The 26306-nt window shown below is 32.9% G+C and overlaps 1 protein-coding gene across 2 annotated transcripts; it reads left to right on the forward strand.

Annotated features, from left to right (window-relative positions):
• The first annotated feature begins 23 nt into the window (after window positions 1–23).
• LOC130644417 (rapamycin-insensitive companion of mTOR-like) lies at window positions 24–26233 on the forward strand. 2 transcript variants are annotated; one of them, XM_057450014.1, is made up of 41 exons: window positions 24–288; window positions 1677–1730; window positions 1888–1985; window positions 2065–2126; window positions 2756–2887; window positions 3442–3505; window positions 3608–3734; window positions 4299–4372; window positions 4496–4591; window positions 5821–5888; window positions 6100–6167; window positions 7436–7518; window positions 7799–7886; window positions 8908–9001; window positions 9098–9164; window positions 9256–9336; window positions 9670–9770; window positions 11021–11120; window positions 11499–11573; window positions 11738–11842; window positions 12402–12448; window positions 12521–12656; window positions 12735–12797; window positions 13358–13506; window positions 14083–14209; window positions 14468–14563; window positions 15466–15534; window positions 15611–15687; window positions 16010–16088; window positions 17195–17304; window positions 17732–17822; window positions 18639–18731; window positions 19055–19251; window positions 19645–19810; window positions 20866–21442; window positions 21830–22739; window positions 22988–23195; window positions 23384–23528; window positions 23631–23844; window positions 24324–24462; window positions 24568–26233. In XM_057450014.1, exons 1-41 carry the CDS (start codon window positions 255–257, stop codon window positions 24622–24624), a joined length of 5421 nt encoding a protein of 1806 aa, XP_057305997.1. In that variant the 5' UTR covers window positions 24–254; the 3' UTR covers window positions 24625–26233. The 2 variants fall into 2 exon arrangements, with proteins under 2 accessions (XP_057305997.1, XP_057305998.1); XM_057450015.1 differs by lacking the exons at window positions 24–288; window positions 1677–1730; window positions 1888–1985; ... (2 more) ...; window positions 3442–3505; window positions 3608–3734 and having other exon boundaries at window positions 4312–4372; window positions 4453–4591.
• The last annotated feature ends 73 nt before the right edge of the window (window positions 26234–26306 follow it).

Raw genomic sequence — 26306 nt, forward strand, 5'->3', positions numbered from 1 at the left:
AGTTAAGTAGAAACTCTGGTGTTAAACTTTTAGCACTGCAATAGAGACATTTTGACATTTTCACTTTCATTTTTGTTGACATTGTAGGACAATGTAGCAGTTATCATGTTGGTAGTCTTTGTGTATTTGTTATTTAAATGTTTCGCTATATATCTCAGTTTATTTTTACTTTAGACTTAAATTATAAAAAACAATAAGAACTATATATTGGTATGCAAGCATCATGTGACACAATCAATCAGTGTTTTTAAATTATGAAGAAGTTTAAAAGGAGAAGCTTTGGATCAGGTTTGTTTTTATCTAACTGTTCTCATATGGCTGGCTTCCCACTCCTCCTAAAAATCGTAAAAAAATAAAATCCTTCCAAATAATTCTAAAATATCCTAAAATTTCCTGACTTTCTGCAAAACTCCAAAAAATCTGCTAAATTTTTTAGAGAACAACTATTTATAAAACTTATTTATATAATGAATGGAATATAAGTCAGAAATAAGTTACCCTTGTCATTACTTTCAATTCTCCTAAAATCTACTAAATTTTGTATATCTTTTCCTCGCTTATTGAAAAAATATCCAAAAAAACAGCTAAAATCCTCAAAAATTCTCCTAAATATTCTAAAAAAAGTTACTTGCAAAATTAGTGGGAACCCTGTATGCACTAGTTTCAATTCACCAATAGTGGATATACCACCTATACAGTGCAGTCATATGTCTTGGCCTGCATAATAGAATATTCCTTTAGTGCCCTATAAATTAAATTAGATCGACAAAATTGAAAAACATTCTTCTTGGGTGACTATATATTGTCAATGACATTGAAGTAATCAGAGGAAAATATTAAACACATTACCAGTATGAAGATAACAATTGCTAGAAAAAAATTTGAAATAAAATCAACACTTTCAAGTTGTGGCTACATACAAATCTTAATTAACATTAGGGTTTTCATATGAAAATATAATGTCAGGTTTACTTAGTCCAAATTTTTATAGCATGTAGTACATGGACCTTTAATAAAGAGTATTTGTTATTGTTTAGTTAACATCTTATTACAAAATAATTGCACTGTCTAAAAATGCTAAATTTTCGTAAATTAAAAAGTGCACTATGCAAGCCTGGTCAGAAATGGTGTATGATTCGATGCGCACGTTTCCTCGCACTCCTAAATTAATTTTGGTGTGCTATCTTTCTCTCACCTCAGCCTTGTCTTGGCGTGTTATAAAAATGCAAATTGATTCTGCTTTTTAGAATAGTAATGGTAAATTTTCCTGAGATTTCTTTTTTGCGTGTCTTAGGACTTTTGTGTGTGCAAATATACCGTTGGTGAGTATCAAATTAAAAAATACAACTTGAAAATGCATTGCCAAATGCGAAGTGCCAATACGAATTACAAAGGCTGTCATTTATAGAATGTTAAGTCAATCAAAATAAAGATGATACCGCAACGACATGCTTTTAAATCAAACTATGTTGTTGTTACCTTAATCTTATGTAGTTAAAATGAAAAAAAAAGATTAGATAAATAGTTGAATTTTTGTAATTGAGCTGTGAACCACTATGAAAACTATATTATGAGTCAAGCATCTTTATCCTGAAACAGAATTTTTTTTTACTTTCATTTGATGTGGTAACTAAATGTCACTTTAATTTTAAAAAATAATGATATTGTGTTGATAGGATCCAGGCTTGAACAGCATCATGAAGAGGCACCAGTTCTGGACCTATCAAGAGGTAAAATATCTTGTAGCAAAGACATTGCTCCTGCTTAGTTATGCACATACAGCTTTCTAGTAACCATTTCTGTTTCCATTTGAGTACTCAAGAAAACTATTTACACTAACAATATTTTGTAGTGAGTTGATATAAACTGTATTTGCTTGCATTGCAGATGTTGCCGAGAACATGAAGGAATTGCTGACTGAAATAACTAAAAAAGAACACATGTCCACCTCTAAAAGAATGGGCTACCTGAATAATTTTTCACAGGTAGAAGTTAAATGCAGACGGAATATGTTGTTTTGTATATTATTGTGTTCTGATAAAATTTACCTTCTTTCGTTTCTAGTTTATTAGAAGCGTTCCACTAACAGCAAATTTTGGATTTTCACTGGATGAAGTAACAGCTTGGTAATTAAACAAGTAGATTTTTGTTTTTCTTATTTGATTAGGTTGCTTAAATATTGGAATTTTTTTGATTGAGTAGTTAAATTTCATTTAAAAGTTTATTTAAATAATCCAAAATATTTCTTTAACAAACTGAATAGTCAGAAATGAAATGAACCACATTTGATTACCATTCAATTAAACAAGTTCTGTAAAGGCGTGATTGGTTTCACTTTCTAAAAATGTGATGATATAGTTCCATCAAAATTGGCTATATCACTTAATTAATTACACAAGGCTGTTCTTATAAATGGGATTTCCTACATCTTGCAAGTGGTAAATATTGATCATATTTTTTAAAAGATGACACTCCTTCTGATTGTTTGTGCTGTTGCACCAGGCTAATTGTTGTAATTCTTTATGATAAGATATGCCATATATCGATGTTTTTTTTACCTTTTTTACACAACTGAAGCATGCAAAACACAACATGTTATTTAATTAATGAAGGTGCGTCTGGGGACATTTGTTTCCCCCATAAATTTCATGTTTGTATGATGCACTGTCTAAGTTCTGTAGCATTTTTAATCCTTCTTATGATAAACCAAGTTTTAGTGACAAAAAGAAGCTTTAAGGTTTTGCTTAATTTTTAGTTTGCGCATCTCATTGATTAGTCCTGCGAAAGAAGTTCGAGCTGCTGGTTTTCGTGCTTTTCGACATCTTCTTAGTGATGAAGAAAGTCTTAATATTTTCCTTAACCAAAGATTAGATATATTTATCTGCAAGTAAGTTGGTAACTGTTCAAATCGTTTTTTGAAAGTTCTCTGTAAAGTAAAATGTTGGATTATACGTACATGTTTTTTGTTAATATACATTTAAAGAAGATTTGTATTGTATAAGAGTTGTATTGTAACCCACTAGAGCTGATGAGTCCCACTGGAGATGACAAGTTGTCACTTTGTCTTCTCTTTAGTCCCCCACAAAAGGTGTTGGAATATTGTTGCAGTTCTTGAAAAATTAATAAATACAAAAAAAAGAGAATGATATCTCCATGCTTTTATCGTCACACTCTAATTTTTGAATGTGTGTTATGAACTAAATTTTTGAAAATGAACATTTGATTATCTGAATGACAGAACTGAACTCCGTTGAAATTGTTTAAACTGAATGGTATTTGTAAATGTTAAGCAGAGATGGCTAGACATGGTGTATCGTAATGTACTTTAGTAGTTTGTTTTAAATCAAACTTAAACATTTACAATAATACTGGTGAAGTTCAAACAAGATTTCTAGTTCATTTTTTGCACCTAAATAAAGATTTTTCGTGTTTAATTTATAGGTCTCTTGATCTACCTCCATCTGCTGAAGTCGAGAGAGTCCAAGCCTTACGGCTGGTTCGGAAGGTGCATAATTTTTCAGTTTTGTTTAAAAAGTAGAGTAAGAATTTTTTCTATTAGGTTGTACACAATATAATAAGTTAATGTTTTTAACATGTAAATTTTTAGATGGTGTATCTCTGCCCGCATGCTTTCCCTATTTCGTTAGCAATGACTTTATCTGCTGTTAGCTGTGATACTTCTCAAGAAAAGGATCGCATGTCAAGAGCTTGTCTTGCAACCCTTTGTGAACTAGGTAAGACTGGAGTTTAGTTTCCTTTTGAATAGGTGTTTAACAATAAAAGAGATATTTTTGTAAGTTCTTGTATTTATGTAAACTGGTGATGCTAAAAGGACCTTTTAAAAAGTTAGACATATGGAACTATTCTGAAACCATGTAAAAATTATGTCTTTAGTTTTTCTAGACTTTTGTATCTATTTAAACTTCACACTAAGCATGTGAACAGAAAGTGAAAGATGAAAATTTAAACAAGGTTGCCTACCAATCAAACTAACTTTACGCATCAATTGTTAGAAAGTAGTATTACTAAACAGATGCAGAAGTCACTGCTTACAAACGTAATCAGTGACTTACTTACTTACTTACTTACTAATCTGCGAAAAAAAGTTCAGAAATAAGAAAAGAAGATATTTTAGTTTTGAGAATAAGAGAAAAGAAAATTTTCCTGGTCAAAGCTGTTACAAAAAATCTTGATACTTTATAGTATAATTTTAACTATAGTAAAAGTGCTTTCTAGAAATTCTCTTAAGAGCATGTATGGCTAAATTTTATTTTTTGTTATTTCTTCTTATTACTTAGCTGTTCAAAATACAAAGATAGCTGCATACAGTGGGGTTATAGGTGCCATTATATCAAATGCATTAGACTGCTCAGTAAGTTACAAATTTATCATGATATACAATGACAATAGTTTTTTTATGCTAGACATGTATTTTCTGTTTTGGTTTTGTAGACTGAAGAGTGTGTTTGATCCTGAAACAATGACGTTTATTTAGGTACCACGCATGAATGAGTCTCTTATATGTACAATATTGTATCTGTTTAACCATCCAAATTATCGTTGTTATGTTAGAAGGAAAGTTGGACTTGAGGTGAAATTTTGCTTTTTTCTGTATTAGAAATAACTCCTTGAAATGTCTATTTTAGAAAAAATACTTTTCTAGTCATTCAAACTAATTTTTATTACTAAATTTTTTTTTATAAAATCTTTCATACTGACGTTTTTTAAAAATCTTTAGTACCTTAATTGTATTCATGCTGTACTATTCTGCATGTACTGAAATTTGTGCGATTTAAACTTAAGGATCGAAATTAGACTTATTCACAGGGACTTAAATTTGTGCATTTATTTGAGGAACAAAGTCAACAATATAGTGTTTAGAGCTTGAAATGATTTATTTATACGAAGAAGCAAAATAAACCTAGTAAAATAGGTGCTGTTTCTGAAACAGAAATGGGTGTGTTTCAGGTCTTTATTCACATATAAAACCAATATCACACATAAAGTTATTTTTTGCAGACAGACTAATTAGAGAGTTTACTGCACACCAAGCAGAAGTTGTCTGGTCAATGTTAATGATAGGTTTTAAAGGCATATTGTATGCTGACAAGTTTTCATCAATAACTGTGAAGAAAGGAAAACCGATTTCTTTGATAGCTCTGCAAAATTGGTTGTTTCACTGTGGTAGATGTCCTTTCTATACTGCCAAGACGGTTGTGGATTCTGATTGGGTCATATCTTCTTGAGTTTCAAATACCAGCCATGAGGTTGTTAGGCATTTACCAAGAGAATTTTTTTGTAATTTTCTACAGTTTTTTCATGGCCTGTGGTGGTAAACTTATGCAATTATGATGTCGGTCCAGTACAGACGATCTATACAACAAGGAAGATTAGTGATTCCAGGAACTCTTGTCATTAGAAAAGGACCAGCTAGACGGACTACTATATTGAACCAGAACCTTACTCCAATTACTGAAAATAGTGTCATTGATTTTTAATTCTTTCAATTTTATTCTTTGCATCATATTTGATGCAAACATGTTGTGTTTGTTACACCAACAACAGACTCGTGGAACGATGCTGAGGCGACTGGCTAAACAGTTACTAAGCCATTATAAGCATCATGAACATACAAGCAATCCTTTACAATTTAAAAAAAAATTTAAAGAAACCTTTTCGCATAGATTAATTTTTGCACAGGACTTAATTTTGCACACTTAATACAGTGTGATTTTGAATACGGTTAAGGTAATAAAAAATTGAACGTGATATTTCGCAAGAAAACACACAGGAAGATAATTTCTGTGTCTTATATTTCAGCCAATTCTTGCACCATTTACTGATCTATACTATACACATCATTCAGATGTTCCCGACAACCTGATAAAGTATGTACGTTATAGTAACTTCACTGAGATATACACACTACTACTAACTTAACCAGGTTCATTGTTATTCAAGATTCCAATATTTTCAAATAATAAATATTTTGTGACTAATGATTTTAAATTTTAAACATTTGCAAATATTGGATTTGTTAAATTAATGCTACGTCATTGGCGCATGTAGATTTAGCTTTGTATTTTTTTTTTATCTTAGAGAAGATCGTTTAAATAGGATTGAAAGCGCAAAACTCGCATTTGTTGCTATCATAAGGTCCTGGTCAGGTATGTATGCTACTTTATTTGTTTTATGTTGAAAATAATCATTTGAAGCTTACATATAAAGCTGACATATAAGGCTTAGTAGGACATATTAAAAAATATAAGACATTTTATGCTGAATTGTGATCATCAGGATGCTGCTGCTGCTCTGTTTTAATCATTTCAAATTAGATGAAGTCGGGAAGATTAGATTTTCTGAACCATTCATTCAATGATCAATCTGTCACATCACAGAACTTGTTTTTTTATGTCAAAGCAAAAAAAAAAAAAAAAAGCTACAATAACTGAAATGCCCACAATTTAATGAAATATGGAAATGATAAAACTTTGGAAGATTTTTTTGTGAATAAAATAATGTTATACTTCATGATTGCGTTCATTGGCACATCATTGCTTAGGCATGGTAGTCAGAAATTAAAATACATGACATTTATGGTTATTGGTGCATGTTCTGCTTGGAAAAAGTTCAGAGAGTTACTTCCTTTGTTGACTAGCAGAGTCCTGTCAATTGAGGTAAAAGGTAGGTTGTATGAGACCTGTGTAAGAAGTGTTATGTTGTACGGTGGTGAGACATGGGCAGTGAAGTAAAGACAGTTGCAAAACATGCCTGCGCTGTGGACCGAACCACGGACCTTGTCCTTACGAAGCGAACATCATAACCACAAGGCCACGCGCTACTGATTAAGGTGTACATATTTAACTACATATATTTTCACCGGCATAAGGTGGTAAGAGTAAAAAATTTAGGAATTATGGCATGATGTAAACAAACAAGGAGACAAAACAGATCAAGTGTAATGGATACATAGCTTTAGCAAGCGACTACACAAAACAAAACAGTAATAAATTGCATTATCAATGTTACATAATTTTTCGTATAAACCAACTTTATAAAATTATTACCGGCTCCACAGTTTCGAAATTTCCTTTTAGGTAGGAGCTAGCTAGTTAGCTATATACACATGTTTTTTATGTTTTAGTTATCTAAGGAAGTTAAATATTAATTTCGAAGGTTTTGCAGCATCTACACATAGTTTACAAGTAGTTTTTTTTATTTTCCTTGTCAATATAGCTAGCCTGCTACGTGGTTAGCCCACTTGTGTATAATTTTGAAAAGCTACTAAGTCATTCTTTGTTAGCCCATATAGTGTCCTTTAAAGCATTGTAAGAAGAAATGTCCATAATTTTGTCTGATATTTAATTTGTCCTATTGTGATGTTAGCAAGTCCATATTGCTATAAGGAGGTTTTACGGTTGTGTTTTTTATGTAGGACTTGTTAGTCTCTGTGATCCAGATGATAATAACATAGAATCTGTTCTTGGTGTGTTTAAATTACCTAATATGAATATCCGCGTAAGTTTTTTTAAATTTTTTAGTGAAATAAGTGTATGTTTGATGTATTAAATAAAAAAAATAACACATAGTAATATATTCCCAAATTCCCAAATTCCCAAATAGTAATATATTCCCAAATTGTGGTTGCGAATCAAAAATTATTTTTTTATGAAGTATGAAAAGGACGTCAAATACAGTGAACAATTATTATAGTTGAATTAACCTCAAGATATCCTCATAGATACTTATAGCATACTGAGTAATTACAAATAGTAATGGCTGATGATTTTTTTTATAGAAAGCAATCATAGATACATTATTTGAAATATTTTGTTTGAGACAACCAAAGATGACTGATGATTATGTTGCCGCACTAAGAAGTGTGGGTAAGGAAAAAACATTATTATTTACTTGTTAAATATTACGCAGCATTATGTACCTTGTAAACAATAAATGGCATATAAGGTTTGAAATGTGCTAAAATGTTATTATCCTGCTAATAGGTTCATTTTCATTAATAAACAGCAGGCCTATAAAATAATAGTACCTATACGATAAAACTTGTGTGACAAATTAGGATTAGGTTAGACTTCACACACTATGTGAGTAAATAAAAATTTTTTAAAAAAATGTAATTATGTTTCCTTTAAGCCTCTACATTGCATAAGGGCTGGCTCTGGCTCCGGGAGTATAAATATAGCAATTTCCAACATTTTACACAACCAGGATTTTTAACTGATGTGAGAGTAATTTGTAAGTAAGGTCTTCAAATAAACTTTGCTACTAATGGTGCAACAAACAGGCATTTAATTAAATGTAAGTAAAATTGTGGAAAGGCGATGCAATCTCTTATTATAATACAGTACTGTGTGTGTCTGTGTGTAGCAGGCAAAGTAGATGTGTTTATTTTCCATAGATGTAGTTGAAAAAGTATGTCTTATTTGTTAACTGCCTAGACGTTACGTCACATCATCAATGCATTTAGACTTACGTTAATTCATTAATATAAAAATTTTGAAACTCACATCTCCTTAAACACTAATCAAAACTGCACAAGCCTTTCATCAGCGTACCAAGCTCCACACAATACAGGTATTAGCTGGTCATTGGTGCGGTCATCAAATTTCAAATGACGGATCTTTGTTATTACTTTTTTGTTTAAGTGGATTTTTCCATGGGCCTTATCTACTTGTTTATTATAATAATATGGAGACTGTGGCTGTTTGCAACAAGCAAAGTGGATGTGTTCATTTTCCGTTAAAGTTTCCATAAAAGGCATCACTTGGCCAGTAGGCTGCAAAGCACTGGCCAAGTAATGCTGTTTGTCCATTTTGTGTAAGAGCTGAAAAATAGTCATTACTGCCAGGATTGATTTCTGTGTTGCGTTATGCTCAAATGTTTATATAGATCCTTCATCAATGCAAGAAACCTGGAAGTTAACAGAGTCATTTTTACTACCTGAAGCTGATGCTGTTCTTCCACATCGAGCTCAATCAACAAGGTATTTATAATTAAATGTCAAGGTATCAAAGCTGAGTGAACAGCATAATAAAGTTTTAAATTGTGAGTGAGTCTTATGACCAATTTGATATTCTAGAGCAAATCTAATTGAGGGCTACTTATCATTAGTATTGTGTGCATTTATCGAAGCTGGAATTCTACAGGTATGTTCACTAAATGTTTTACCATGGTAGTTCTCACAGGTTAAAATGTGTCAGTTTTATTTCATTACGTGGAACTCTTATGTGCATTTAGAGCCTAGTACAAGTTATTACGACGAGTGATGATTTTATTTGTATACGTGGTTCTATCTTGCTTGGTGAGTTACTGGACATGGTAAGTGTGTTAAAAAGGTATTGTTTTTTATGTTACGTATATTAGCATTTTTGAACAAGCTGGCCAGACATATGGAAGAAAAACTACTTTGCTCATAACTAACATACTGCCTGGTAGCGAGCATGTATTGAACCCCAGTCCTCAAAACTGGCAGCCGCAGACGAACCCACAACACTACATGCCGCAATATGTTAGTGATGAACTTAGATAGTTTATCCAGAGGGTGTGTTTACATAGGTGAATCTTTATTTGCTGGCCAAAGTCTGATTGATACAGTTAGAAGGTTTCAGACCATGACAACACAGATAATTCCTGAATCTCACTTGTCTTTAGGCTAATATGTTACTACCTCCATCTTACTCTGCAAATACTCATTGTTTACCATCACTAATGTCACTAGCTACAAATCTTGATAAGACACCTGAAGAAAGAGGGTTGGTTTTAGTTTGTTTCACTGTACTATATAGTGTATTAGTGTATCATATATTTTTATTTATTATATAAAATATCAAAACAATTAATAAAGCTTAATATCACAGTATTTTTTTACCTATTAAAACTTGATTATGCATTTGTTTTGAATCTGTCAAAAAACAATATTGCGGTTTGAATTGCTCATTTTTAGAGACACTAGGACGTTTTGGTATATTGATAGGTACAACCTTTCCTAGTTGTGTGTTTACTGCCACAAAGGCAAGTCAATCTGTAATAGCCTAACCAACAATTTTTAGAAGTTACTGCAATAACCAATATAATGATGCTTCTGTGATTGCGTCTGTGATCGCCTGAAAACACGAATAGCTCAATTGTTCCAAATTGAGTAACAATTAAAATGAAGTCAATATAATTGTCTAGTTTACTATTGCATGAATGAAAGAAAAATGTCTTTTTTATTTGTATCAAACTATCAAATGTATGCCTCACAGCTTTTTGTAATTTTAAACAGTTAAGGCTGATCTCCACTTGTTGAAATAGTTCCCAGGCAACAAAAATTTTCATTAGATAATTTTCTTGAGCAGGAAAATTTTAATTTATATCAGCCGCCATTTTTAATGTAGTGCAATGCAACAAAAAAACTACATTATTCGCGACGTTTCGGATGTTCACACACCCATTTTCAAGCAATCAAAAACGTACAATGTTCTCCTAAATATATACAAGTTTAACAGCAACCATAGTTACAGATTAAATACTAATTGTATAAATACAATGGAGCAGATCTAATGTTGTTATTCAACTGGGGACTATCCCGCATTATGAACAAACTCTCTTTAATCTCTAGCAAATACCGGTTGTTACCCCTAGAGAGTATACTAAAATCGTCAAGAGATGATGTGGTGTGACAGGCTTTAAGATGATCTTTAATTTCTTTTAGTGCAATGCAATGTTTATACATGTGATGTATTTCTTGCATTTTTATTGGCTGTAAAAAATATTTTCGTGGAAAAATTAAAAGTTTTCAAATTTAAAATTCTGTCCGATACATAAAAAATTTCTGGACAATACTGTAAACTTATTTTAATGCGCAGGTCCATGTTGGGGATTTTTTCTTGTTCAAGTGGAGGTCAACCTTTATACACTGCTCCAATATTTAAATTGAATCTCCTAGAAAATGTTTATTTTAAAACTTAGTTTTGGAAGGTATTCCACATTTTGGTAAAAATGCTTCAAAACTTATATTTAGAAAAGCCAGTGCTGCTGTTGGTTATCTTGATCAGTTACATCAAATGAAGAAGCGAGGAACTGTTCCAAATACTCTTTTTATGGAACAACTTCTTACACAGGTATTCTTTCTTGAATATTTTTAAAGATCACATATATTTAATTTAATCATACATTTAACGGAACTTACATTATTGATTAACTGACCCCCCACCAAAATATCGAGAAAGCTGCACTTTTTCGGTTATTTACATGCCCTGTTTTGTAACGTGTAAACGCATTCTGAAGCACTATATAGCTACTGTATTTTTAACGCATTTTTTGGGTAAATCATTACTGACTTACGAAAAAATATATAGCTCTTTGATTTACAAAACTTATTTATTTACTACAAGTGAATAAACTAACCTTTGGATTATAGCATGCATCGGGGAACGTGACGTGTTTATAAGAATGCCAGTAAAAATATACAGCTACTTAGCCTAAATGCATTTTTATAGACTGCTAATAACCTCCAAGCTGCTCAAAAATCTAAGTCACGACAAGATAAAGTGGAAATACAGTGCACATGGAGGGTATGACATTTGAGTTTACCTGTCATTTTAACATTATATATGCTTTCCAGTAAGGTGTATTATCTACCTTAATAAAAAGTCGTAAGTTAGTAGTATTTACAGAATTTTTAAGGTGAATTATGAGTTGTAAAAGTTTTTATTGAATTCATGGTGTTTGGTTTCAGGACATGGACGAAGTGTTGTCTGCAATAAGAGAAACACAAGTGATGTTAACGCAAGATAATGAATATAGGATTTGGAACTGGGATCTTATTAGCACTATACTGGAGGTATTATTTTTGTAACTTAGATGGATTTTTTTTTTGACGATTTTAACATGATCACCCCAACATTATCAGCAGGGTGTTAACCTTTTTAATGCTACCTGGTTACCAATCTACAACAAACTAACTAGCTGTATAAACTGCCTTAAGTGAATTATGGAGATTTTTTTTCTGCCAAGTTAAGTCTGCGTTACCAACCCATAAAATATGCAGTCTGTAAAAGACATCATTCAATTAATATCTATCACCGCTGTGCAGTACTGCAACAGCAACAATGAAATAAGCTAATCAACTTTTGTCGTCCACGTAATATTAAATTTGCGCGAAATAACAAGAAATTGCAGCAAGCTTTTACCATCTGCAAAATTTGATCGACGTGCAAAATCTTAAGATTGCAATATGTGAAGTTAAACATTCGTAAGAAAGGAATTGTTAACTTGAGAAGTTGTTGGGCAATTTTCATATTTTGCAGTTCCATATTTACATACATTTTCCTACTTAGCTTTACATGTATGTGTGATAATATGTTTGTAATATATCTTAATATATTCTGTTTATTTTGTAGTCTCCGAAAATGTCAATTAAAAGACCAGATGAGCCTATCTTTTACAGGTTTGTGTGAAGCACATACTGCTACGAGAATTGTTTTTGTTTATGCAACATGTCAGTGTCTTCTTTTTGTAGATTTATCAAAAGGTTAACATTTTTCTACAAACCTTTGCAAAAGTTATATTCCTCTATTAACCAAACTGACCCAATGGCTAGGATATATTCAACAGTGGCTCTCCAATTGACAGATTTTTTGCTGCAGCGTGAGGAAGTAAGTAAGCCTGTGAAGTCTTTCGCCTCCAAAGTAACGTGTGTGGAAATTCTTATGGTTTGTTTTTGCATATTTTAGCAACCAGAGGGAGAGCGACTTTTAGTAGAAGTTTTACAAGAAATTAGAGATTGCTTGGGTGAGGTAAGATTTGCTAAATTAAACATGCATTATTTGAGACACAAAGCATTTAAAATATTTTTCTTGATGGAAAAACTTATTTTGCAGTTATCTTTCTTTTGTGGATACAAAATGTATATCTGTTGACATAATAATGACATGTATTATATTTGAAGAAGGCAGAGGTGCGCAGGACGTAGGGGAATGAAGAACCTTGGTTTAATATCATCATATTTTTCAGAACCTTTTAGTTTTTGTGCATTCATATCTCAGTCTTCCACTACTGTTTATGAAATATTATCTCATCTGGATTTCTAATTTATATTGAAATTTTCCAATTACCAATATAATACAATGCAGATCTCACGTTGCATGATGTCGTGTTAAAAACGCACGACACAGTGATATATGAAGAGTACAATTTGAGGACCAGCAGACCCGTGGTTTCTTCCACGGGCTAACGACTACCGAAGATATTTTTCATGATAATTTCATGTACACTGTATATGTCTTTTTTGTTGTCTGGCATGCAGCTGTAACACTTTTTTTACGGCAGTTTTTATCTTTTTCTAACATTTTTTTAGGCTACCCAGCCTGGTATCTTGAATGGTATTTTTAGCACCCAAAGTCTTAACGAAACATTAGCTCGGGATTATTTTCTTATAATTGGGCGTCTGTCTTCATCAGAGAATGGATTAAGGATGTTAGACAAAACACCTGGAGTATTTCAATAGTAAGTGTTCATTCTGTTGTTAGTGATCAGGGTGTAGTCCAAATATGTAAAACAAGGGCGCTAAATCCCAAATAGAAGTTTCATCAAGGTTGTCTTAGGTATTATTGAAATCTTTTCCTTAACAACTGGCATAAAATGGGTTATATTTTGAAAATTAGGAAATTTAGGATGAATTTCAATTAGGTAATAGCCGATAAGTGGCTACTGAGAACGCTGGATTACACCCTGGTGATAACTAGTGGGCGAAAGATTAATTTTTGAAAAAATTTTAATTGTGTAAAAATTATATTTTGTCAAAAGCAAATCACAAAATATAATATACGCTGAAGTAAAGGTTGAAGTTGAAAAATATGATGAAGTGTGCAAATGTTTGAAGTTAAAATTATTACTAAAAATATAACATAAAGATAGGTCACAAAATACCAACGTGTTGGGTAAAGAAACAGAGTGCTAAAGGTTAATGTACCAATGAAAAAAATCCAGTAGCCCAGTTTTCAAAATTAGTCTCGTTTTAAGGTTAGCTAATTGTCTTTTTATATATTGTAATTCTAATTATTTCTTACTTCTACTCACCAGTTTGATGGAAATCTGTAGCATGGCTGGAAGAGACAGTTTGGTGAAATTAATTACATCTTGCTTTGATTACGGAAGAAATGGTATAGCTAGAGTGTTATTATCAAAATCGTTAACAGCTTCACCTTTGGTGAGTGAGTAAACTTTTTTGAGTAAACTTTCAGTGAAATTTATAATCTTCCTAAAAGTTTGTGTTAGAGGTGCATGTGAAAGCAAGAAAATGTTGTTTCCTTATTCAATGTTGCATCAATGTAATTGACCATTAAAACGTTTTGTTAGGATCTTGTTAGTGATTCTACTTTGTTATCGTCTAGCAGGATTTTGATATTCATACTTTATGTCAATCTCCGTAATTCATTTGAATTTTTTGTACCATTAAACTTTTTAGTCGTCTCGATTATACGCTACCAAACTCTTACGTGTTTTGCTGCGTGTAAAAAGCCCATATTTCAGCAACTGGGGTATTGAATTCTTAACCAATCAGGTAACCTGCACTTTAATATAATTTGTAAACGTATTGTGTTTCCATTTATTTACAAAGAGTTGACTGATATTCCACAAGGTGTAATAAAACAGAGAGTTATAAAAAAGTAATGGTTTTTCTATAACTCTCCACCAAACGTATGAGAGTCAGGCCTTTGGAGGGTTTATATGCATACTTTGAAACCTGTTAATTGTCTCTTACTTTATTCATGTGCGTTGAGGGCTTTGTCAGTTTTGTGTTACTATTAAAATTAAGTAAAAGGGTTGTGGGGGTTAAAGATACATAAAAAAGAACTTTTTATGAACCGAAGGTGAAGACTGAATATTTACACGGCTTTTACAGGTGGGATTAGCGGTCGGTATAATCCACAAAACACCTGTCTGAAGACCTTACCGAACAAATGAATGGAACAACAGGAATACCTATCTGTATTATACCTATCTGTAGGATGATAATTTTACAGCAAGTGCCGTAAACACAATTTTAATATTGGGGGACCTATATAAAAAAATAAATTTTGCTCTATATACACGTCCACAATAATCTAAAAAATGATAAGAACACTAGAATTTTTAAGGGTGCTGACATTTTTTAGAAAATTTACATGAGTGATTTTTATAATAATAGTCTATGGGAAGGATCCTAATATTCCTGAACGACTTTCTCTCTGTTTTTTTTTTCTCTCTGTCTCTCGTGCTTTCTCTCTTTGTCTCTTTTTCACTCTTCTTTCCTCTTTCTTTTCTATCTATCTATCTATTTCTGTTTCTTTCTTTCTTTTTTTAGTAGGAAAATTATTGGGGCGGATACGGCAAGCAGAGTTTTAGTACCTGTTAATAATTTTAGCTGCAAATCTTTGATCTCGTGTTGATAGTGATTGCTGAGTATGGTAGTTTTTCTTTCAGCTTTATGATCAAGAAGCAGAAGTGGTTGAAACGACAATAGATATTTTAGAAGAGGCTTGTGAAGATGAGGTAGTTATAAACTGGTTACTGTAAATTACTGTATTGGTGAAAAAATCATAAAAATCATAACGCTTTTTTATTTCAGGCTAACCTACAGAGACTAATTGAAGTGAAACCTGCATTGCTACACCTGGGAGATCACGCAATTCGTCTGATGTCACGGTATAATATTTGGTTGACATTAGAAACTACGTTTTTAGACAATCCGTAATCAGCCTCTTACGATACTGAAGACGGGTTGTTTTCATTTAGAGGGCTAATTGCATGGAATGTGTCGTAGTCTTTTTAGCGAAACGAGTTTAAAACATTTTTGTGAAGAAAAGCAAGAATACCTGCTTGGACAATTCAATATAATAAACAATTGTGAATTGAAGTGAAAATTAAATTCTTTGGTGTATGACGTAGCAGTATTAATTGTCAAAGCTTCTTTTTCTGAAGAGTGTTTTTACAAGAATAAGTCAATATCATTTCACTGATTTTTTAGATATGTTTCGGTTGCTAGAGGTTTTACTTACTTATTAGAAATGGACTATTTGAATCCGTTGGTGGAAGTGTGGAAAACTGTAAGTATGTTTCCTTTTTTTTTCATTTGGAAATAAAAACAAATTAATGACTATATGATAATGAAGTGAAGGAAACAAAAAAATCTTTTCCGATTTGTTCAACTATAATTGTTGTTGTCAAGAAACGTGTGTTATACTGTGGATGTGTTTGCAGCTATTCCTTCGGGAGAAATTTAAAATTTTCACCACTTATATTTTTATAAGTTAACCCTATTCGGTCCGGGGTTTTTCGAACATACTATGACCGGGGGGGGGCGGATTCCGCCCCCCCTCAATAACTTTTTATAGGATTGTTCAAATTGAATCAAACTTGGCACACTTATAGTACGTCATGAAAGGAACAAAATGGCGGCAATAAATTTTTGCTTGCGTCAGCAAATTTTTTGTGACGTCATCGGAAGCTTAAAAATTGTTACAAAATGCCACTATCTGCTTAAAATATAATTACTTTTGTTCTAGAGCGAATTTTTACATTCTGTTTGAAGTTTCTGAAAGCTAAATAAAATTTTTTTAACATATCTTCCGGTTTTTACATGAATCGAATAAAAAATTGCCAAAAATTACCCGAAAATCCGTTTTTTCCGATTTTCGGGTAAAATCCGAAAAAATCGGGAAATCGGATTAGTCACGTGTCAAAATTATTCGAAATGATTCTTCTTGATGAAACAAAGTTGTGTTGCAAGTTTCAAGTTCTAAGGATAATCCTAACAGGAGTTATTATATCTTCCCCATTATAAGGATTTCATAGAGATTTTAGGGGTAGTTTCGAGTAATGGCCAATATCAGAGCCTCTGAAAGGTATGGGACCTAAAAATATAGCATGCAGGTGTCTAATAGATAAATGTTGAAACTCAGTAAGTATCATAGCGATATAAGAAAGCAATCAGGAGTTATTAAAAAAAAACCGTCAGGGGGGGCGGAATCCGCCCCCCCCCCCCGGACCGAATAGGGTTAACTTACAAAATTTTATGCAATTAGATTATCATTCTACTTCTACTTCCTTATATTAAACGGTCTAGCTGGGAGCTCGCGCACTTTTTGGTAATTGGGCGGATTTCGCTCAAACTGTCAAAATCAGTCGTAAACTTGAATTTTTTTTATTTTAGACGTTTAATCGCGAATATGTGCATTGGATTGAATTGGAAATAGCAGAGTCTTTAAGTTTGTACGAAAGACATGGAACAGATGGCGGTTACATTAGAAGATCAAATTCTAAGTAGGTGTAAACTTTGCAGCAGAATTTTTCTGTATCACTTGGACAAAACTTTTCTTCTTTTATTAATTTTTCCGTCAAAATAAACAATATTCGATGAAATAGGACACAAGGAGTGTTAAGTATCTTAAATTAATTGAAAAACCGGGTCAGTACCTCACAATTTAAAAATGTAGAGATATATTGATCCCAAAATTGTTCTCAAAATATGCAATTTAATCATTTTGTGTTTGTTTAATTTACTTGTGTTCGTTTGTAAATACTGTATCTCATGTAATAAGGAACCGCACTGTTAACAATTTAGGTGGACTAATTTTAAAATTTTGAAAACCAAGGAGAGTTTGCTAAAAGAGAGCATAAAAAACAAGTTGTAATTTTTTGTTGTGTTGTTTTCGTTGGATTAAAAAATATATTTTATCTGCTTGTTTAGATTTGTCCAAAGAAAAGATGTTTATGTCTTACCGCATCTCTATGGAGAGTTGTCGAAACATAGACAGGGAATTCAACTGATACAAGAACAGGTATAAGCCAAAAATATTCTGCAAAATGTCTGTCTGGCTACCTGTATGTTTGCTTTAACTAATCTAATTAATTAAACGATTGGCTGAAACGGAATATTTGACCTGTCAAATTTTTGCTATCAGTCATTTCAAGAACATTGACCTTTTCTTTGTAACGGATGATCTGGTAAATATGTTGTTTTCATGAATTACTATCGAAAGAAGATGCGTATGAGAGAAATGGGCAGTATTTTAAAAGCAAAAAAAAATAAAAAAATAAGTGAAATATGTAAAAAAGATAAAATAAAAATAGAAAGAAAGATAAAAAGAAAGAAAAAATTGTTTTATTTTTAATCTTTGAACCAAGAAATGGTAGCGTTTTGTTAATACTCTCACTTCTACACCTTGGTTTGCAACAACATTTAACCGTATTTTATTTGTATACAAGGCTTGATAGTTTCTCAAAATATCAGCCTCGTTTGTTACAACTTTTCTCATATTTCAGCATATAAAATTCGCGCTACAGGATCAAATAATTGAAGACTTGGTTACATTCGGACTGATTTTGCTCTGTGTTTCTTCATTCTCTTTATTCAAGTATAAACATACAACCAGCAACGATTCGTTTTTTTTCCTTGCACGTTTAAACGCCACAAGTATAGACGGTAAACCTTTCATCGTGTTCCCTCTATAGCCCATTCGTCAGGTTTTGACCTTCCGTTTAAACTGATTGTGTATTTCAGCCTAAATAGGAAACAATAAACTCTATGAAGTAAGCGAATATAATTGAATAAATCAAATGGCTAATTTTTTTTTACCATCGTTTTTGTTGTTTAGAATTTATTATCAAACGCCATTAATGTAATCACACAACAGTGCACTGAAAATTCATGTGACATTCTCCACATGAAGGCTGCTCTCTGGTCCATAGTAAGTATAACAAGTGTAATAGTCAAGTATGATTTTGTTTGTGTACTTAAGCTCTTTCCTTAAAGGTGATATTTCGCAAATAGCCTGATTTTTATTGTATTAAGATATAAGCTTAGCTGAGATGATTCAGCCCTTGTAATTCAGAAGGTTTTAGATCGGCGTCCAAAGCCTGGCGGGATTTTACCAGCTCAAATTTTACCGTTTTTAATAGTAATGACAGGTCAGCATGCATTATCATTCTAGGTCGTTACGTGTTAAAAAGTCAGCACGGCTTAATGTTGACGTGAATTTCAAGGCTGACGTTTTTTTATTATATACTTCAGGGCCACATTACATCTACCAGTCTGGGTATGAACTTGGTACAAAATAACAAGCGGCCATCGCAACTGTCTACAGGAACTGACTCGTGTACCGCCGAACAGGGAAAAGAGGAAGACGATACAAGTCATAGTAGTGAACCAGATATCATCGAACGTATTGTCGACATGGCGTTAAATTGTGAAGTACTTACGCTGAGAGGGTTGGTATTTTCTACTGCTTTACAACGTGTAACCATTATAATTTTCATATGTAATAGGTTTAAGATATAGGTGAAATTTTGATGTACTTACTAAGGTTTCTGGAGAAACAATGCCAAATTCTTAAGTCCAACACCCATAGTACATGTTGATGGACGTAATAATGAACATTTAAGGCTACTCTAATCTTGTGAGCCTTGTTGTACACTTCAATACGCTGCGTTACATCACATTACGCTGGGTTCTCAACGATCAATCCACGTAAAGACAAAGAAAGTGTTTTTGGGCCAGTAGTATTTTCAATAATGGTAATGTACAATAGTATTTCATTAAAATCTCCTACATCAAATATAAAGTACGCCATCAAGTAAAGGCATGTTGCTGTTGTTTTTTAGAACGTGTTTTTATGTGCTTGGTTTGATCGCAAGTACATCAGTAGGTGCGGATAAGTTGGAAGATTTAGGCTGGGAGAGTGTTCGACATAGAGGATCAGATAAATGGCCTGTTATTGAACAAGATATGATGTATTTTTTGGAGTCAGACGCATCCGATGAAGAGCAAGTTAGTGCTGCCCTAATATATCTCATGTTAATTTTTTGAAACCTTCACGTTGGTGTTGAATTGTATTCAGGCAGAGAAGAGGGTGGTAAAAGCGCCTTACTTTTGTTAATAACTTCAGAGCGGTTTATCTAGTGCCCCTAAAACTGTTCGTAACAAAAAAAAAAAAAAAAAAAAATGAAACGCCCAAACTTTTTCATCTATTTATTTCTATAGTCTTTGTGAGTTTAGCGTTCTGCCTAATTATCCAATTCGTTAATGAGTTTATTAAATTCTCTTTGTTTAATGCAATTAAGAGCCACACGCTTTTTAATAAAAATGAGAAAAATCAGAGCAGGTGAAATATTTATTAATTTTCAGACTGAAATTATTCTTAATACTTTCTTATACATGTGTATGAAATGATTTTAAACCTTTAAAATGAGGAAGGTGACATGTTTTGATGTTAATGCTTTATTAGTTTTTTCTCCTTTCTATAGGAAAACAGCCTAAGGATTATTCTTAAGATATTCTTAATTTATAAGTAAATCCCAGCTTTATATTCTTGTAAAACATAAATGAAAATAACAATATTTCTAAACTCTATCTGAAGAGTATCCAACTTCAAAGTTTAGTTGCGAAGATGTAGCAACATTTAAGTTGCATTTGACAAAACGTATGTTTTAAGTGTGACATGAAATAATTGCAGTCTTAAATGCGCCGTTCCAAAAATAGCTCGCATGTTTCTAAGTTTATTTTCTCTGTTTTATCTTAAATTTCCCTTTCTCTACCTAATAAGTTACTAGGTATAAATAGATACAATATTATTTAAAATATCAAAAATATAATTTGTCTGAATTTTCTTAAGAAAAGGTCATCAAATTATTTATGCCCAATAACAGCAAAACTTACTGCTGTCTATTTTAATAACGTTTTATGACAATAACTTGACACACGTAAGCTAATGCGATATGAGTAGAAGATTTTGTTTACCTGGAAGTCATGCGGGTAGTACACTTCGCTTGTCACTTGTATCCTAAATAACACAATCTATCGCTTGCTTTTTTATCACTTTGCAGGTCAGTGAAACTGGTGATGAAGGTGATGCGGTTGTAGCTGAAGCACCTGCCCAAGAACGGTTTGGTGGCATTTACCTAGGTGAAGACATTGGAGATGGAGAAGACGAATCCGAACCTCCGTTGTCATTTGAGTATGCCATATATACGTATGGTGATAAGGAGAGAAAAGGAAAGAAACAGAGAGCGCTCACCAGCGATGAAGCTAGATACTTTCAATATATGTCTTCACAATCGGATGAAACTATAGAAACTAATATGAAAATGAAATTCTTCGATGTTAATAGTCAAGGTTATATGTATGAAAAGGGATCGGATGGTTTGCTGTCCGGGCTTGAAAGACTTAATTCAAATAGTGGAATTTATTTAGGTGAAGACAGTTCTGTGCCATTTTCGGAACATAAACCGCCAGATTATTCCAATCCGGACACTATAAGGGGTTTTAAAAGTTTTGAAGATTTTATGCCTTTTTTGGCCGGTAAGAATCCGGATGCAACCTCGCCTGTAGCGGACGATGCTGATAGCTGTCGGTCAAGTATGAAAACGAAAGCCATATTTGACGATGCTGGAATATACTTAGGTGAGTTACAGTCTTTATCAGGGAAAGTTGAGAACAAAAGATGTGAAATAGAAAAAAAATTTTTTGGGCATTTTATGTTTATGTCGTTTTTTTATCACGTGTTATATTGTTTTTAACGCATGCGTCATGTGTGATTTTTGTTTTTTAATTGAAAACAAAATATGTTATTAAAATGCTAACTGATGTGTGCATGTTAGACACATCTAAGAAAGTGAAGCGTCTCTTTTTCTCATTCCATAAATATTCGTGTTGTGGACCTTATGTATCTAACATTATAATAAGACAACCGCGGGGTCGCCCGTCCTTTTTATATCATATTTCGTGTTTCCGAAACAGACAGACGACGGCTATTATGAGGTTGCTTAACGAAGTTATGCTTAATTTTAGGTGAGGAGGAAATAGAGGATCAAATTGATGATTCGATGAATGATTCGTCCGAATATTCGGCATCACCAACGCCCAGCTATGACAGGGCGCATTCAACAGACATTGCAGAGCCATTGAAGCCAATTCGTGAAGAGAAATCTCAAGAGAGTTTGAACTCAAAATCGGGTATTGACGTTTTTATAGAAGAAGAAATATCGGTCGAATATTCAAACGATAAGAAATCGTTCTCCAACGTTGATTCATCGAACGATACGAGCACACTCGATAGTTCTGTCAACATTGACGATCACACTCCGACGCAGAGTCCAGTAGTAGATGAGAAATCGCGATTCAGAAGTATAAGTTTAAACGACGGTGCACATAGAACTGAGAACGAAGCTACTTCTCCGCGTAGTTCCAGTTTCTCAGGTACTGCAATGTACAACAAGCTGACAACGACGACACAGAACCAGATAAGGTCGGATAGTGATCCTGGTGTTGGTTTAGTACAAAGTTCAATTGCCAGTAGTGTCAGTAGCCAGGAGAGTGACTTAATGCGTCCCGAAAGTGGACCAAATATAAAAAACTTTAAAAGACTTTCCGGAAGAAAAAAATCTCGTTCTGAAAACGAGGATGTTTCAGATCGGGACCGTTCCAATAGCATAATATCGGATTCAAGTTCTGGTATTAGGTTACGTACTGCTAAAAGGCTACGAGGAGGCTCTACCTTGTCGTTAGGTATTAGTCCAAAAAGTGCACGTGGTCTATCGGCAGTAACGTACGAATCTCCTTACTCGTCCTCGTATTCTCGTGACGGTAGTTATGGTTACACAGCTTGGCAAACGCTGAAGAAGCAACGCTCGTTCAAAAAGGAATTAGACTCGACACTTCGACGACAAAGTGGTGTGTCGGAAAGAAGAAAATCATCTAAGTATGTCCTTTTTTGAGAGAGGTTTCCGTGAAAGTGTGTGTCCTTTAATTCGGATAAAACTAATCAATAGCAAGTCCTTCGAATTAAACAAATTAAATGCCACCATTCCTTATATGGTAAGGTTCATGTCATGTACACTATGCACTTGAATTCTACTTATATTAGTCGTGAACCTATTGAATTATTTTTTATTATTTGTCGCAAAAAATTATAATTATTACTTTTTCTTTTTGTACTTAACTATTTAGAAGTCTAGCTTATCAGTATCGTCGGTTGATGGACATTTCGACTCGACGCGGCAGCACACCAGTAATGGGAGTTATGTTACCACGGAGACAGATCAGTACAGCCTCCTCCGGCGGTATGGTTGAGGTGATAGCCAGTGAAGCTTACAGCTCTCCATCAGAAGATTATGTAGGAAGGTGTTTGCCAAATAATCTGGCTGAATTCTTTAGCGTAAGCTCATCATGTGTGATTTTTTACAGCAAGTTGGCCCATCAAAAATCTATAGTGGTATAGAGGATGGGTTAGGCATAGTCAATTTTTAATGCCTGTGTTACTGTTACAATTTCTCCTAAATTTTGATACGTTCCATTGATACAGAGCGCGTTGAAAAATATCTCGAATTTCGACCTCTTGTTTAGGTGACACCATATGAATACCTTGGTTCGTGGGCCGATAATTCCGTCGAATTTTCCGAAAGTAATAACCTGCAAACATTCGACAACAAAGGTTACGTTCACGCTAGAGAAAGATGTTTGGCTTGCAAAACTATAATTGACAAAGGAGGTGAGAGTCGACGAGTTAGTGGCAACTCGTCTGTTTGTCGGGTTTTTTCGTTTGTTTGTTCGTCCGTCCGTCCGTGTTATCCTTTCTCTGTTCTTCTTTTAGGCAAAATATTTAGCGAACAGGATCTCCCAGATCACTTGAAGTCGCGCACATCAAGTAAAGATTCGCCAGAAGATGATGATTCAGAGTGCTCTGAGCGCGAAACAGAAAACAAGAATTTGAAACAGAAACTGACCGTACACAAAGAAGTGTTGAGACTGGTCGTCAATTTGAGCAGTGCTGTTGCGTCGAAAGGAACTCAGCAAGAAATTCTTTCGTAAGTTTACCAACATCATTTAAATGTCAACAAATATGAATGCCGTTGTGACGTAAACGGTCAAAAATTTGTTTAAGAAAACTTCACTTGGATTTGGAAAACAATTTGTCCATCTAGAGCTGTTAACTAATAAACATCGACTTATTTCCTTACCACGTTAAGAGACAATGTGAAAATACTAGATTACGGCTATCCCTAGGAAAATAAAGTAATAAGAATGATAATAATAATAAAGATTTGAATTGACAAACAAAAAGAATCACAAATTCGTATAGTTCTTGATTATTTGCATCGGGGCCACTGCACGTGAAAACACGTATACACTATCTGATCAAAGATATATGAAGTAAGTCAGGGTACTCGACGATCACAATGTTGCAAATGCATGGATTGATTGTTTCCTGTTTGGTTTCGCTAACTTCTAAAGCGTTGTAATTATCCGATTTTCTGTTTGTCTTAACCGTTTTTTTCTCGTTTAGCCTGCGCAGTCGCTTTCCTTGGGCGTTTCAAGATTTATGTTTGTATTCTCAAGTTATGGAGCGGCTTGGCATGTATTCATTTCGTCTGACTATGAGAAGGTTCATACAAGCGTTATTTGAAGGTGTTAACTATAGTCTGGTAAGTTTGACCATGCTCTCCAGCACTTGCACTAAGTATAAACAAGCATTTTCTTGAGAAGTGTGCAAATTTTTATGGTATTTTAAACCTGTTTTTTGCTCATAGATATTCGAGACAGCTGATAATATCTTGGGAAGAAATTTAACTGAAATCAACGTCTGATTGTTCATTTGCGCTATACGGTAAAACAAGAAAGTGCTACCATTTTCGTGACACAGAAACTCCATAAATTTAAGATTTACTCGATAAGTCTTTGCCATGGTTATTTCTATGCAAATGTATAAAATTAAACATATTTATATAAGAATTTGTAGTATCAATATTTTTCTTGAATTTGTAAGTACATAGAACGGCTTTTTATGATCACTAAAATGGTGACCAACCTGTTGCGCTAGAAATATTTAAAGTGTTTCTCTGTTATTTTCTTAACCAAAACAGACGTGCTTATGGTGTTGTTAGTGTTGTTTGTGGTTTAATGAACCTTGCTTTGTTTTTTAACAATTCGGATTCCACATAAAAAAAAGAACTCAGACTTTTTGATTAGCTTTTTAAGCATAGATCTGGAAAATGTATAAACGTGATCGATTTGCGATATTCAAGAGTTAGTTTAGTGTAAGTGCTTTGCTTGGATATTGTAAAATTTTTAGTTCAGTATAAATCAAGCTTTCCTTAAATATTGTGAAAATTTTGTGACATGTCTTTGTAAGTTTTTTGGCAAAACTTGTGTTTTTAATTTTTTATTGTATTTGCGTTTTGTACATATTATTTTTTGTTAGTAGTCATGTTTTTCTCCATTACAAGTACTAGCTTTAGCTTTTTTTCCAGAAATCTTTCCGTTAAGTTTTAATAGCATTTTGCTAACGAGTTGCAAAATTTCAAATTCGCATCAGAAGCTAATGACAATTTAGCTAATAGGGTTTACATCCAACATCCAGAATCATTCTACCATTTTCTATCATTTACCTTAAGGATTTAATTTTTGCGAAATAAACTTTTTGGAAATAAAATTTAATTTTCGCGGGACCAAAATTTTCACGAAGTTTGCAAGTCCTAATATTTAGCGAGAATTAAATTTCGAGAAAATAGAATTTGATGACATTTTATTTCGCGATTTATACCATTTTTCAAAGCTTTTTATTGAAAAAAAAGAAACATAAAAAAGAATGCTGAATTGAAATTCACATATATATATTATATGTATTTTTATGTAAATTTTTGCGGGAAATTATTTTAGCGAAATTGACAAAAACTCACGAGATTCGCAAAATTTGATGCCCGAAAAAATTAATTCCCTTAAGGTAGTATAAAACGTGTCGTTTTCAGTCGTTTTGTTTGGTTCTTTCAATCAATGCTTTAAATCGGCAGACTATCTTCAATTAAATAGTGTAAATTTCGTTTTCCTTTAAAACATCAACTCGAACTTTTGATGTCAACATTTAGGAGATTAGAATTATATGATATTTTGCGGTGACAGGAAATATCTTTCTTGTCGTGCTCCTTCAAACAAACTTTTATCAATGCATAAATATATATTTTTGAATATTGTGTCATTTTTTTTATCGGCACACAGGTTGATAATTTAAGATAATTTATTTACTACCTTTATTGATGGTATTTAAAATATGATTTTCTTTTTTTTCTTTTTTTACATATATTATTTTTACTATAATTATAGTGCATACAAAATTAGCGATTTCTAACATAGTTTACTCACAGTTTGCTGTACACTTCTGATTGCAATGGTCAACGCGAAAGACGAAATGACATACGACACCGTCAAATTTTTTGTTTCTTGAAAATATTTAAAAAATGAAATAGTTCAATACGTTAATATTTTTTGAACA

Source organism: Hydractinia symbiolongicarpus, chromosome 5, assembly GCF_029227915.1.
Source record: "Hydractinia symbiolongicarpus strain clone_291-10 chromosome 5, HSymV2.1, whole genome shotgun sequence".
Taxonomy (NCBI): domain Eukaryota; kingdom Metazoa; phylum Cnidaria; class Hydrozoa; order Anthoathecata; family Hydractiniidae; genus Hydractinia; species Hydractinia symbiolongicarpus.